Raw genomic sequence first — 15,335 nt, 5'->3', positions numbered from 1 at the left:
CGACCCTTCCGATATGACAACATTATTCCTCTCTCTCTTCTTCTGAGGTCTCAGACAGACAATAGAGTTTGCCGCATGGCCCGATATGGCGACTCAGCAGTTAGCAATGTGCGAGGCGACATCTCTCATAAACTATCTACATACTCGCCCAACAACAACAACAACAAAAAAGTTGATGTGTATAATTGCGAAGCATGTTTTATAGGATATATGGGACTTGTTCCTTCATGCGAAGGACCGCATGTATCCTTGGCTTAAAGGTTGCGTGTTTTTGTTTTCCTCACTCTTCGACCCTATCTTTTGCCAGATCCACCGCGTCCATTGATGATATAGGGTCGTGAGTATGAGTAAGTCGTAATGTGTGATTTCTAGACTTTTTAAAAGCCTCGAATCTAGTTCCTAAGTTAGAGTGTGGTGGTGTTATAGGAATGATGACGATGATGATGGTGGATTCTCCCTAACTAGTGGCCCAGAAAGAAATATTTTCAGCCTTTTTTTTTCATTTTTTTTATTTTTTTAATTTTTTTTTTTTTTTCGTCCTCATTAGAGAGAATTGAAACCCACTCAGCATCTTTTAGTTTAGAGTAGGTATATATTTTTATATAGACACAGGCATATGGAGTTTAGCTTTTTTTATTTTTGTTGTTTTTTTTTTGTTTTTTTCGCGCTGTGTTTATAAATGTTGTTGGAAATATGGTGTTTTCTACGAAACCAACCTACTTTATAAAGTCGTTGCACGAATTCAGGGACATCCCCACAAAGGCCACTCAGAGTTTAACTGAACTGGTGTTCTGTTCTCTGTTCTCGGCAAAGTGAAGTGTATTTGAATTGAATAAAAAAAGAGAGAAGAAAAAAAAAATAATGAAACTAGTGGAAGGTAAAGTGGTATAGTGCTATTTAAACCAGAGCCAGACTATGACGATGACGGCGACAACGACCATGGTATAGATAGTTTCTTACACTAGGAATGAAATAACTGCCAACTTAAAATATATATTATATACAGATACACGTTTAGAGCAATGATTTGCAGAACAATCCTTTTGTTTTGTTGCGACTTACTGGGGAGATATTATTATATGGAGGTCGTTTGGTTTGGTGTAGGTCCAAAAATTATTTGAGTTTTTTTTTTTTACTTTTTACTTAAAATAATGGATTTTTTTTTATGTGAAGAGTTTATTGATATATATATATGTATATATTATAATCTGTATTTAATGTAGTGCTTTATTAACCAACATTATATTTAACTGTGATTTTTTTCTTTTTATTTTCAGGTAAGTTTGAAGAACTCCTAATTTTTGTGTTAAAAATTTGGTGAGATTTTTTTTAAAGTTACTAAATATTGGGAAAGTAAAATATTCATACAAATTTATTAAAAATGTCCAGTCAAATAAAAATTCAACAAAGGTCTATTATTTCCATGTGTTCTATTTTTTCAGCAATCTAAACCAAATTTTGAAATGTCTTTTTTAAAACAAGGGTTGGTAAAATGAAAGAAATTTAGAAAAACAAAAAAGTAGTTAATAGGCATCAGAATCGTAATTTAACCCCTTGTAACCCAACATTGTAAATTTTAAAATTAATAATGTCAATCGAAAGGGCTTAAGCTATAATAAAACACGTATTTTTTTAAAAATTTAATAAATTCATTATTTTCATTCATGTTATTTCGAAATTTAGTAAAAAAAAAGTTTAAATAATTTATTTTTGTATATAAATGCAAAAATTCAAACACAAAGTTATCTAATATTTATTTTTAAGCGCATTCCTAAAATCCAAAAATAAAACCCCGTTAGTTTATGCACGAAAAATATTTTTTCTGAATTTCGTAGTTTTTATATACATACCTAAATTTGCTTGTTTTCCAAAAAAGCGGAACTTTCAACATTAACTGCCAATTAAAAACTATTGGTGCTATTTATTAGAAATATGGCGCAATATTCTAATAAAGCAATTCTTAAAGATTGTGTAAGAAGCTTTAAAAGAATAAAAATATGTTTTTTACAGCTTTATAGAAATATAGTGTTTTTTAATCAAACTTTTTAAACCCAAAGCTGACACCAAACTTTGGGAGTCGATAACAAATCAAGGCGATTTAGGCACAATTTAACTTCATACTCCCAAAAGTCCTTGAAATTCTACAAGATGATCAAAAATGCTTAGCTATGTCAACTATAACGTTGAACTTAGTGCATGGTCAAACAGTCAAAATTGTAAGAATTTAGACGAATTAAAAAAAAAAAATATTTAATGCACACATTTTGAATTGAATTTTTTTTAATATAGCATTTTTTTAATGCAAAACATTTTTAGTTGCAACAAATATTTTTTTTTAATGCAATTTTTTTTTTTATTCGCATTAAATAATTTTGTTTGAATGCAATTTTTTGCATTTGTAATAAATATTTTTTTTTTTAATTTTGATGGAAGGAAAACAATGCATTAAAAAAAAATATTTTTTACAACCCTGCTGGAATGGTCTTGATAAGTGTAGTAATTATTGGTATTACGTGCAGGAAAAAGATGGAGACAATAATACATTTTCTTAAATAAATTGATAGGGTATATTTTTAAAAGAAAAACGTCAGTAATTACTTTTTTATTCCATATTAAATGAACAAAAAATTAAACAAAAGAGATAACGATCTTTTAGAAAGATTCAGTTATTCTTTAACTTGATTTCAATTAGACTAGGAAAAGAAAGTTGGGTAGTTGTGCCCTCTACAAATTATTATTTTTTTCTTAAAAACATATCTGCTATCAAATTATTTATTACATCTATGTATACCTCGAAATCGTTATACGGATGGATACGTTAGAAATTTATTCATATACCTAGTAAATAAAATGCACGGCTTGGTCTCAGGAATTGGATAAACATTTTCTAAACTAATAAAGAGAAAAAAAAAAAAAAAAATTTAATTCGGTCTCCTAAAACAAATAATTTCTTAAATCTCAAAAACTTAAAGCTCAAAAAATTAAGTAGTTTAATGTCTTTTCAGAAAAAAAAAATCGAAATCGTTAGAGCCGTTAAAAAAATTTTTTAAGAATAATTTTTTGAAATCCAAAAATGTATTTTTAAAAAATCCTTGTTTTCATTTAAATATAGCAAACGGTTTGAAAAAAATCGAATTGAACGATGGTTCTATGGGAGGTACCATTAACAATGATTTAAAAAAAAAAAATTCTTCTGATCAAAAGCTAGGCCTTGTCAAAAATAATTCCTGAATTTTTTCAAAAAAATCTTCTTAACCGTTTTTAAGAAAATTAAACTTTTTCAAAATTGATATATGGGATGGGAGGTACCGTTTTTTTTAACAAAAAATATTTATTTCAAAAACTCTTCACTTATACAGACAGTCAGACAAACATTCTAAAAAAAAAATTTGTGGCACTCGAGGACTGCCTATATACTATAACTATAAGTTGCTTATACAATTATATTTATTTATTTTTAATCTATGCAGTATTTTTTTTTTTTATATTAATTCAAGTTTTTTTCTTTGAGATTAATTCAAGTTACAATTAATATCGAAGAAAATAAAAAAGTGGTTGTCTATAAAATCGGTTAATGGGCGATAATTTAACGTGAAAACGTCATAATTTAAAATTTTTGAAGTTCAATAAATTTATTTTATAAAAAGTGACAAAAATTAATTAAAATTAAAAATAAGCATTTCTTACTATGTTAATTTTTTTACCTATATGCAAAAGTATACAAAAAAAAAAGTAATGCCTTCAATAAGCTTGATATCTCTTCTAAAGAAAAGTATAAAAATGATTTTTTGAAAATCGCACAGTTTCCATGAAAAAAGTGAAAAAAAATAACTTTTTTTCTTTACACATCAAATTGTCAATATTTTCAAATAATGACAACCTATAGTAAATTTTAAATCGTCTGAAAGCTTATTATTTTAATTTTTTCAATATTCTTATCAATCATGTTGGTACGACATCTAGAAAAAAAGCTGGAATTTTTTTAATGCAATAAAAATTTAAAAAAAAAAAACTTTTTTTTCTTCCATCTCGATTTGGTCCATTTTTTTTTTTACAACTTTCATATCATTTAAATGCTCATAATTTCACCTTAACCATATCTCTGCGACACCTACAAAAATAGTTACAATTTTTTAAAGACAACCATGTCAAGATTAAAACTGAGATTAGGTACTTAGAGAGGCACTGGTGTCCGAAAACGATCTTCCACAGGTCTTTTGTTCTCGTTCGTCTTGATTCGTGTAAGTTTCGTACAGTACAGAACCACCCTAATGCATGGTGTTAGAATCTATAAAATAGCTTAAAAACAAAAAGGTGTTGAACTGCATTTCTGAAATTCTAGAGTTATTTAGAATGCATGCGACTGAAAGTTTTCAATATCTTGACCACGATTATGAAACCTCGTTGTGCAACCGATAAGTATTTTTGATTTATCATACAAAAACTGTATGGCATACAAATTCAAAAATTACGTTAAAATTAAAAATGTATAAACTATGGTTTTGAACGGAATGTTTTTGGTGGATTAAATTTTTATAACAATGCAAATTAAAAAACAGAACGTTTTTTCTAGGATATTCGAATCTGTAACATTATTTTCCTATTTACTCAATCAAATGTTACTACAAGCTATTCAACGTCAAGTGATAAAAACACACCAAAATTCAAAAAAACATCGAAATAGTTCAGATATAATCTACAAAGTTTAATTTGTATAACAGTCTGAAAATAAAAAGCCTCCCAAAAAAGCTCTTCATTTAACAAGAATCTCACATAAAGCAATGACACAAAATTCAAGCTTAATTCTGCACACAAAACTTTTTTTGCAGAAACATAAAAGACTTCAAACCAAATTAAAAAAAGCTCATGCGATGTTTTTATATCTCATATTCTTCTTTACCATTTTGTTTATACTTTTTCTCTTGCTCTCGTTTTAAAGTTTGAACTTATCAAAATAAAATCAAGTAAAAAAAATTGCATAAAGCGCGCACACGATTTAAGTTGACATTTCACAGCTGTTCCTGTTTACAAAAGACACTGCAAATTCAGAAGAAAAAAAAAAAAGCTTTTCCTCATGTGGCCGTAATTTAGTGCGATGGCGGCATCGCATCGTCAATATCAAAATTCATTCTACGTTAACGTTACAAGATAGCGAACACACTCTGTGGCACTCTACTAGCAAATTGGCAAAGCAACGTGCTTCATAGAAAATTCTTGATGAAAGCAAAAGTGTGTTGATTTCACATTAAAAAAAAAGTTGAGACCTTATAAAAAAAAAAATAATTTTTTTTGCGGCAAAAACCCCTTTGATAAGAAAATTTATTAAAAATTCTTGTGAATTAGGTTGAACATTTTTGTGGGTCTTTTTGTGTCAGTTATTGTGATTTTGAAATATTTCAAATGACCGCCAGACTCGAATCGTGAAAATGAATAAGAACCTTTTCAAAAACACTAAACGAAAACAGTCTAGTAGTAAATTGGTTATCATTACAATTTTGTGATAATAGTTTAAAATTTTTAAATTTTAAACTTAAATATTTTTATTTAAAATAAATTTATATAGTTCAAATTGATTTTATTTTATTTTTTAAGTGAAAGTTAGTAAAATTTTCCAAAATTCTTTTGGTGCCATAAATTTAATAAAAATTATAATCTAATTGGAATTAAATTAAACAAATTAATAAAAAAAATTTAAACAATTAACAACAATTTGTGCCGTAAAAAAATAGAGTGCCAATAAATAGAATAATTTATTTTATAAAAAAAGTCTCAGTGTATTTTAAAAAAATTATTGTTGTTGTTGGACTTGTTAAAAAATTGATAAAATGACAGTTGGAAGTCGTGAAGATCTATTTGCAAATGCACGGCATATTGATGATACTGAACGTCTAATTGGACGTGTTTTAGCTGGTAAGTTTTTCTAAAATTTGTACTGAAAATACAGTACAAAATATTCAGTACAAATTTCAAAATTATGATTTTGAACAGAACTTTTAAACATGCTTTTGTTTATAAAAAAAACTTATTCAATAAAGATTCTATTTTAGACCTTTCCATAAATGTCAAAATCTTTGATGTACATTCATATTGAACATTCATATTGTACTCTTTTTTACAGTACGTTTTTTATTTTGTTCCCACTTACAAAAAATTATATGTGTCTAAGTAAAATCCGACAAGTGAATTTTTATTTATTATCACACCAATCTGTTGGTTAGCGGTCAGTGACCGTATTAACCTAGTTTTTCCCATACTCAAACTCAATACAACACAAAACATACCTACACTCTCACTTTAATGTGTACATCAATTTTGTTTTCAGCTTTTTGCGGTTTCAATAAAAATAAAAAAAAAAATATGTGAAACTTGTGCGTGTTGAGTTGAGTTGAGTAAAACACAAAAAAAAGCTTTCGTTTTCACACGAAAGTGCGAGTGAAGAAAATTAAAAGATGTTCAAGTTTGTTGGTGATGGGGGATGGGGTAGCTTCACTGAGGTGAGCTGAGAATGAAGGAAGGTTGGAAAAGTAGAGCATTTATGTGATAATTTTCCATAGAAAAAACACCTATTAAAATATTTTTAAAATTCTATTTTAAGGGTTTCTGGTTTTCTCAAAATTATAAACAAAAAATTACAAGCCTGTATTCTAAATTCAGCTTTTTGGGTCTAAAGTCTAAACACTGACAAAGCTCAAATGACTAAGAAATTACAAGATTTTTGGTTCTATGTAATTTATAAAAAAAAACTCAATAGGTAGGTAATAATTGACGTTTTTGGATTTCGAAATCAAAATATGTTTTAATTAGGTGTCTCATAAAAGAAATTATTGTATATAAAATATGGATCTATTTTTCTATTATGATTTATGAGTAACTTTTCCTTCATAAACCTTTAAAGGAAATGCAAAAATAATATTGTTGCCATAGAACCGTTTTTTTTTTTTTTTTTTAAGTCCTACTTTCTCGTAAGCTACATGACCGATATCAATGAAATTTTATGTATTTAGTAACTCTAATATTAAAATTAATAAACATTTTCAAATAAGTTCAATTTTTTTTTTTTTTTTTGAAAAATACATTTTTTGAAAACGGGCCAATGAATTATATAGAAATTTTGTTTTTAGGTGTCGATTAATATTGTCTTTGTAATAGCGTAACTACCAAATTTTTGTTTGAAAATTTGTTTTCATTTTTTTTTCTTTGTCTTAAAAATTCTTTTCTAATAATAATAATAAAAAAAAAACTAAGTCTTTTAGGGCCATTTTTTTCACTCGGAGTTGAACATAACTTGAGAATTTTTATATTAAAAATGACATAATCGATTCCAGCAATTTTTTTTTTGAAAAATCAATTTTTGAAAAAAAAAAATGTATGGATGTCGATGTGTAAATGGCATACCAATTTTTTTGACACATTTTTTTTAAATTTTAAGATATAGAAAAGTAGGTAATTTAAAAAAAAATTTAAAAAAAATCGACTTTAAAAATTCAAAAAAATGTTTGCTATACAGGAACTAAATTGCATTGCAATTTTACAGAAAAAAATGTTTAGATCCAAATAATTCAGCAGTCAAACCTCTAAGAATCATTTAGTTTTTAGTTATGAATAGAGCTTAAAAAGACCTTTCTTTTGGTGTTTCACTCGATGATTTTTTAAGAAGTTTCTTAAAATCCCTTTTTTCAGAAAGGGGTTAACCTTGATTTTTTCTCGAAAATCCAAAAAAAAAAAATACATATAATTTTTTACCTTAAATGCGTAGGCCTGTTCAGTGTGAAGTCATAGGTATCTGAAAACCAAAAATTGTTTTGAGACTTTGGTCCATAAATATCTGCCTCCAAATGATTCGTAAATACAAACAAATAAGTTAAAACTGAAATTTTGGCGGACACTTGTCAAGCTATTTTTGGTTTTCTTTCGAATAACATACAAATTATTTCTAATACTTATGCTGATTTTTGGTGAATCATTTTTCAAACGACACAGTTTTCAATAAAAACTCATAAAACTCGAGTTGTAAATTGTTGACACTTTTGGTTTGTTTACATTATTACATAAATATATATAATATCTATCGGTTCCAATATCGATCTTCTGTTTATGACTTTTTGTTTATGAAAATAAGATGGAACCATCGTTTAGCTCATTCAAATTTCTCAAAATCCTGAATATTGAAATTTTTCGCGAAATCAAAAAAAAAAACCCAAAAAAAATTAACTTTAAGTGTGGTAATCATATGCCTCGACAGGATATCGCCAGGCAACCTATGTGCAAACTGTTTCCTTAGGAACAACATTTAGGAAAATATAATTTTTACAAACCAAAATGGTCGTAAGTCACTAGATCTTAACATTACATGGGTAATAACATTTCATTCCAGCTGAAAAAAAAATGATTGCAACTGAAAAATGATTGCAACAAAAAAAATATTTATTACAACTAAAAAATTTAAATATTCGTCGAATTTTTCAACTATTTCAACCTAATGTACAATCAACATTGTAAGAAATTCGACGAATATTCAAAAAAAAAATATTTAAAGCATATTTTGCATTGAATTTTTTTCAATGCAGAAAATATTTTTATCTGTAAAAACCTTTTCTATAATGCAAAATATTTTTATTTTCAATGCTAGTATTTTTCATTTGCAATAAACATTTTTTTTATTAGAAATTTTTTTCAGTTGCAGCAAATATTATCTTTATGCAACAATATTTTTTTTTGTAATATTTAACATTTTATTAATTGTAATTTGTAATGGAAAACAAATGCCTTACACAAAATTATTTTTTACAACCCTGATGTAATGTCGCGAATTTCCTCTCTCCGAAACAAAACAAAAGTGTTTTTTTTTTTCGTTAAACTCGACTTCCTCATAATCGACTAAGCCTATTTTAGAAAAAAAAAAATTCTTAATAAAATAGCAATATATTTTTATTCTGTTGGTATATTTTTTCTTTATGCTTCAAAATAATACCTTATTTTAGCAAAAAAAAAAAAAAAAAAATTTTCCATCAGCCAAAATTCCATTGAATATAGTTAAATGAGTATTGAACATTTTTCTTTTAGATTGACCAAACTAACCTTATAGATTCATCAAGTTTAATTAATAATTATTCTTCAAAGTTATTCATTCACCCATAAGACAAAAATTAAATTGAAGAAAATCATTTTAGTTTTCTATTTTCACATAATATAAATTTAGGTTATTTTACTTAAAAGCTTTTTAAACTTTATTTAAAAAAAAAATAAATAAATAATAAAAATAACGAAACATTCATCACCACAAAATACAATACGGTTCGTTTGCTTAGATATACTTGTTTTTTATGTGGAATTCATCAAAATTTCTAGACCACTAGGAATAAATAGAAACAAATTTTTGTACGACTTCTAAGATCCATGTTTTTTGGAGTTAACTGGGTCTAAATTCAATAATTGACTGTTAATTAATTCAGGATTGAAAAAAAGGCGTTAAGAAGAAAACAAAAATCTTCCAAAATTTCAAGTTCAAAAACTTCAAGAAATTTTTTTTCAATCTTAACTAATCAACATAACCACACTGTAACTATGCCAAATAAACCAACCTAGAAAATTTCAAAAAAAAAAAAAAAAAAAAAATTATTCACCAAATAAAAAAAGCCTCCCTTCTAACTTCTCTAAAACTTTTAGTGGAATTGAAATTGATAGAAAAAGTTCGCTTTCGATCTAGTTGTATGAATACAAAAATCTATCTGAGAAAACTTGTGAGCAACAACACACAAACACATATAAAATGTTGTTGGCATGCCCATTTTTTCGCGCATACTTCCACACCAACACACTCTTAAAAACACACTAACACATTTATACTGTGATATAATAAACGAACTATTTCCTGTAAAGTAGGCCATGGATTCGGCCGGTCGTTGCTCCCGTTTTTCTCGATTTCGTTGTCGCTGTCGTCGTTTGACGTTTGTAGTTGCCTTTAGGTTATAAATGAGACACGGGGTAAAACGTGAGGGTGACATCTCGTGCTGTTTATTCAGAATAGAATAGAAGTCTAGGTAGGGTAGGAGCAGTAGCAGTGGCAGCCGCCTAATATGAGTGCGTGGTGATGGTGACGACGGCCTGCACTATTCAGCTATGCTTGCTGCATTTGCCAAAAACTCATGTTTTGGTTTCGGTTTCTATTTCGACAGCGGTTTGAACAAAAAAGTGAGAAATATGACGACATTTACCTAGTTCCAGAGTCGGTATATTTATCTTGACACCAGGAGGCGAACCCAATTTATTATTGTTTTTTTTTTTGTTGTTGTTGTTGTTGGTTTTTTGCAGCATGCCGCCTCCTAAGTAGCAACTAGGTCTTTTTTAGATTTTTTGGGAGGTGATTGTGTTTTATTGTAGGTAGTTTGCCAGTTTGTGCAGCTGACAATTATTCATATAGCTATATGGAAACCTACAGCTGTTTGGTTGTTTGGGTGCATGTTGCATTATGGTCTTTATAGTCTCCAATGAATTTACATATTTTGTTTTTTTACCTTCTATTGTTATAATTTGCAACAAACTGATCTAATCTTTTTTTTTTTGGTGTAGGTACCTAATGTTTTTGTTGTTGTTGTTAGGAGTTAGAGTTGTTGGTGTGACACAGATCAATGTGCATCGAGTAGTATAACACAATTAGAGCGGCAATAAATTAGAAAAAAAGGTGTAAACAGGATTCCGATTACGAAATTCAAACAAGTGTTAGAATGTGGAACAGTGGGTTTTAAGGGAGTGTTTTTTTTTGTTTTGTTTTGCTGTGCATAAATATTAGTTGGTTTGAGTTTTGGATAGGATTTTTAAGATTTTAAGAATTGTATCAGGTTTTAGCAATATGCATAAGAATTAGAAACCTACTTGTTCTTTTTTTATTCCCTGGAAAGATATTATACACATTTTTATTTGCGTTTTAACAGACCTTACATTCCCTTATGTATTAAGAACAGATAAATGATTAGAAAAACTGAACAAAAAAAATATGAACCCCATAGACTAAATGTACCAAATTGAAATTTGTATTATATATTTTTTGTGTATACCTACCAACCAAGTCGTACTTTGAGTGAAAAAAACTTAAAACCAACGAAAATCACTTTGATTTAACTATTTTTCCTATTTTGATTTTGCATCGAAAACGATAATTTTAAAATCGAAGTAGAACCACGTTATTTTTAAATGTTTTTCAAACAAAATACACACAAAAAAACACACAAAAAAAATTGTTAAAAATTTCATTTGAGACTTTAATATCAATATACATCGAGCTGTAAATAAAATTGAAGAAAACCAATTTGAAAATTTTACCAAAACATTGTTGAAGTAAAAATATAAATTCAAAAAGATACATTTGAAATAAAAAATAAAAATATTTATTGACGAACAATTTTGCATTAAAAAAAAGTTATTGTAAATTAAATTAATTAGTTTTAAAAAAAATTATGGAAAATACAAAATTTTCTCTACTAAAAAAAACTAATTATTTTTCAAAAATATTTTTTTTTTTTTAAGAATTTTGTATTTATATGAATCTCAGGAAAAATACTCCATTTTTACTTTTTTTATCAAGAAAATAAATTCAAATTGTTTGTTGTTAAAAAATACATATATATTTTTATTAAAAAAGTCGCAAACCTCATTTTAGTGATCACTTAACTTAAAAGAAAAATATTTTTTTATGTTTTTGTTTTAAAAAAAAACCTACAAATGTATTGTATTCATTGAAAAGAATTTTTTTTGAGAAATGTTTTTGAACAATTATTTTTTTGAAAAAAAAGTTTCATGTCTCTTTGTCTCGAGCTACGGCAAGAACCAATGAAGGTTGAAGTTTCCTTAGATTGGACATTTTTTTTTTTTAATTCATAGATATTGGGTCAAAATTTGGTTTCTTTTGTCCTAACAATCTCTTAAGCGACTCGTACGAAAAAAAAAAACTAAAGAACAATTATTTTTTTGAAAAATCAATTATTCGAAATGAATGTTTTTATTTATATTTTCATAAGTTGATAAATAATAACTTCTAAAGAATTGCACACCTCCCAATTTTTTTAAATGTTTGAATTTTTTTGGTGTAAATTATAACCCAAAATGCATTAAATTTAAAACTATGTTTTTCAATAGCTTAGAAGAATCAACTTTGTTTTAAGGTATTAAGTAGATATAAGCGTTAATATTTAACGAATTGAAATTAATCAAATCATATAGATTAGGGTGTCCCTAGCTAACAGGTATTATTTATTTAATTTTTTTAAATAATATCGAAAGGATCTTTAAAAAATCAATAAATGCAGAAACTCTGTAATTTTTTTTTTTTTTATAAATTGTTTAAAGAAGTGTAAATATTTTTTTTATTTATTGTCACTGTCCTAAAAATATTTGCAAAGTTTGAAGATTTTCTCCTACCAACTTTTAGAATTTTACCAAAAACACTACTTGGAATTTATGTTATTTTTTTGTATTGAAATATTAATACAAAAAAAGTCGGGTCACTTTAAAATAAAGATAGGTAATTGAAGCTTGTGAATATTTTTTCAATTTTATTTCGAAAATTTACCCTGTATTCTTATAAAATTTGAACAATGTCGTAAATAAGGAACACACTAATAAGATAGCTACTGTTCCTGATTTTGTTTAATGGCCCTAATGATTTTTAAAACTTCTAACAATTCTTTGTGAAGAATTGGAACAAAAAGCAAAAGCATACGTTGCCAGGCAATTTGAACAGGCATAAATGCATTTAGGTAAAAAAAAATATATAATTTTTTTTTCTGGATTTTCGACAAAAAATCACAAAAAAATCCATAAAAAAAAATTCCTCCAAATTCATTGAGGTCTCTTTAAGCTCTTTTTTGACTGAAAACTAAAAGTTTCCAGGATCTCTGGTTCCTGAGATTTTTCAATGAAACATTTAGTTTTTTTCTTTCTTTGTCTTTTTTACCTTCCAAAGGCAATATCTTTTGACCAAAGTCTCGAAATTGATTTTGAAATAAAGGTATGAGTTTATAATCAACAAGCCTATACATTTATTTAAAAAATTATTTTGCATTTTCGAAACATAAATCGTACTCTTTACCTACCTATTACATATTTAAATTTAAAAAAATTCCTCCAAATTCATCGAAACGTTTTTAAAACAAATATTTTTCTTCGATATTCTGATAACTAATATGTATAACCATTCCACTAATGTACTTTGATCTTCCAAAGGATTAAAATTTTCGCAATTTTGGACATTCAGTTTTCTAAAAAAGTTTTTTAAAAAATCAGCGAGTTATTTAAGCATTTTGTTTAGAAATTTTGTAAAACTCCAAAATAAGAATTCTTACAGCTCATTATTTTTATTATTTGTATGTCTTAAAAGATTTTAAACTTCTTTGAGAATCATGAAAGATTTATTTCTTGCAGTTTCTACAAATAAAAAAAAAATGTCTAAAAAAAATAAAATATTTTTTTCATATGCATAATTCACATTATGTCAATTAAGAATAAGAAATAAAAAGAAATACATATTTTAAAAATTCACCGATTGTTCTAGATTTTTCTAAGAAAAAATTCATATTCAAACAAAAGCATAATGATAGATATCTGAGAAGAGTGTTGGGGAGGATTGCAAATGCAAATGTAAACATTGCACATTTTCAAGATGTTTGCTTTAATGTCTACTCACTCACAACTATACTACGAGTATATTTTTTATTCTCGTTTGTAAGCTAAAACTAAAAGTAAAATATTGTTGTTATTTTGAACGAGAGTGCGAGTGTTGGCCTTCGTTTCTCTTTTAATTCACAATCGTGCATTGACCTCATGTCACTTACGACCTACTTATGCGCTACACTCATAGTTGTAGAGTAGACCTGCTGCTGCTGCTATTCTGCTACAAACTATAATACGGTAATGACAAAGGCACACACAAAAAAGCTCCCCCTCATTTTCATTTTTTTTTTAAATTTTCATTTATAGTTTAAAACTATCTATAAAGCTTAAGCAAGCAATTGAGTTCTTTGAGGAGGCGAACAACGTTTAATTGGCACGACATTATAGTGACGGCAACGACAACAACAACAACGACGACGATATGAAATAAAACAAACAAAATTTCTTGCAATAAAATCTATTGGAATGAAAATGACTGGTACCTAGTAAAGATTAAGTTTAGAAAATACCACTTGATAGCTGAAGTTTAGTTTTTTGTTCTCAATTGATTTTAGGTATTAAATTTTAAAATATTTTTACGTATTTGTATTAGGTAGTATTAAAGAAAAAATTTAAAAAACAAAAACAAAAAAAAAAGTTATTCAAATTAATAAATTTTTTTTTCAAACATTCCTTTATTTTTTTAATTTTTAAAACATATTCAACGATATTTTTTGAAACCCAAAACTCTTAACATTATAAAAGTTCTAGTTAAAGGCCATAGTGTTTCCATAATTTAATTTTTTATATATAAAAAAAAATATATTTATAATTTGCGTTTATAAGAAATTTAATATAAAAACTTAAAAAAAAAAATTAACATAAAATTTGTTATTAAAACTACAAAAACATCTTTTTAAATGATTTTAACTTTCAAACTTATTATGTAAAATATTTTTTTTGAATGACTACAAATTTTAAGAAACAAATCTTTAAACATTTTTGAAGCCATTTTTTTAAAGTTTTTATACACTAGCCCAAAAAATTAAGAGAACAAAAAAAAAACTAAAACTTTTCATACCATTTTTGGATATTTTTCCTAATTTTGAAAATGTTTGATTTTCTTTGGTTTATCTAAAATTGAAACGATATTTATTAAAATTAAGTTTTTAAATGTATCCTTGAATTTTCTGTAAGGTGATTCATTGTTAAGATATTGATAGCCAAAGTCAAAAGTATGGGTTTTGCTTTAATGACTGATATTGCAGTCTAAAATAAATCGTAAAAGTTTGAAACAAAAAAATTCTTGAAGCCAAAAAAATAAACTTTCTAAAAATAATAATCATTTCATCACACAAAATTTTCCCATTACACTGGTCAACAAAATTTAACTTTTTTTGCCTCAAGAACCAAAATATACTTTTCTAGTAGTTTTTGGGGTGCTGAATCCGAATCTGAAGTCAGAAAAATTTGATTGGCCTCCGTTATTGAAATATTGCCGTTATAAAATGCTAAAAAACGTCATTTTGGCTGTTTTCGAGGTTCTGTTTTTATGTGGGGTAGTTCATTTTAAGCAAATTTGTAAAGGTTATTATAAGAACAGATATTCTTCTTTCAAAAACTGTTTAAATTTTCCCGATATCTCTTTTATTGCTCGAGATTTCTTAAGTTTCATTTAATAAGCCAAAGTG

General features: G+C 26.7%; 1 protein-coding gene across 3 annotated transcripts in view; it reads left to right on the top strand.

Moving 5' to 3' along the window:
• The window catches only part of LOC129919536 (ecdysone-induced protein 75B, isoforms C/D), a 218,956-nt gene that overhangs the window by 67,344 nt on the left and 136,277 nt on the right, over nucleotides 1-15,335 (top strand). The window contains exon 1 of one of the 3 annotated variants that reach the window (XM_056000452.1): nucleotides 5,780-5,910. The exons of the other annotated variants lie outside the window; for them this stretch is intronic. Coding sequence (XP_055856427.1) covers nucleotides 5,826-5,910 — 85 coding nt within the window. The 5' untranslated portion in view covers nucleotides 5,780-5,825. Of the gene's footprint in view, nucleotides 1-5,779; nucleotides 5,911-15,335 lie in introns of those variants that run through there. 3 annotated transcript variants of the gene reach the window in all.

This window comes from Episyrphus balteatus, chromosome 4, assembly GCF_945859705.1.
Source record: "Episyrphus balteatus chromosome 4, idEpiBalt1.1, whole genome shotgun sequence".
In the NCBI taxonomy this organism is placed as follows: domain Eukaryota; kingdom Metazoa; phylum Arthropoda; class Insecta; order Diptera; family Syrphidae; genus Episyrphus; species Episyrphus balteatus.
The sequence above is the reverse complement of the archived record's forward strand: the minus strand, read 5'-3'. Positions and strand labels throughout refer to the sequence as shown.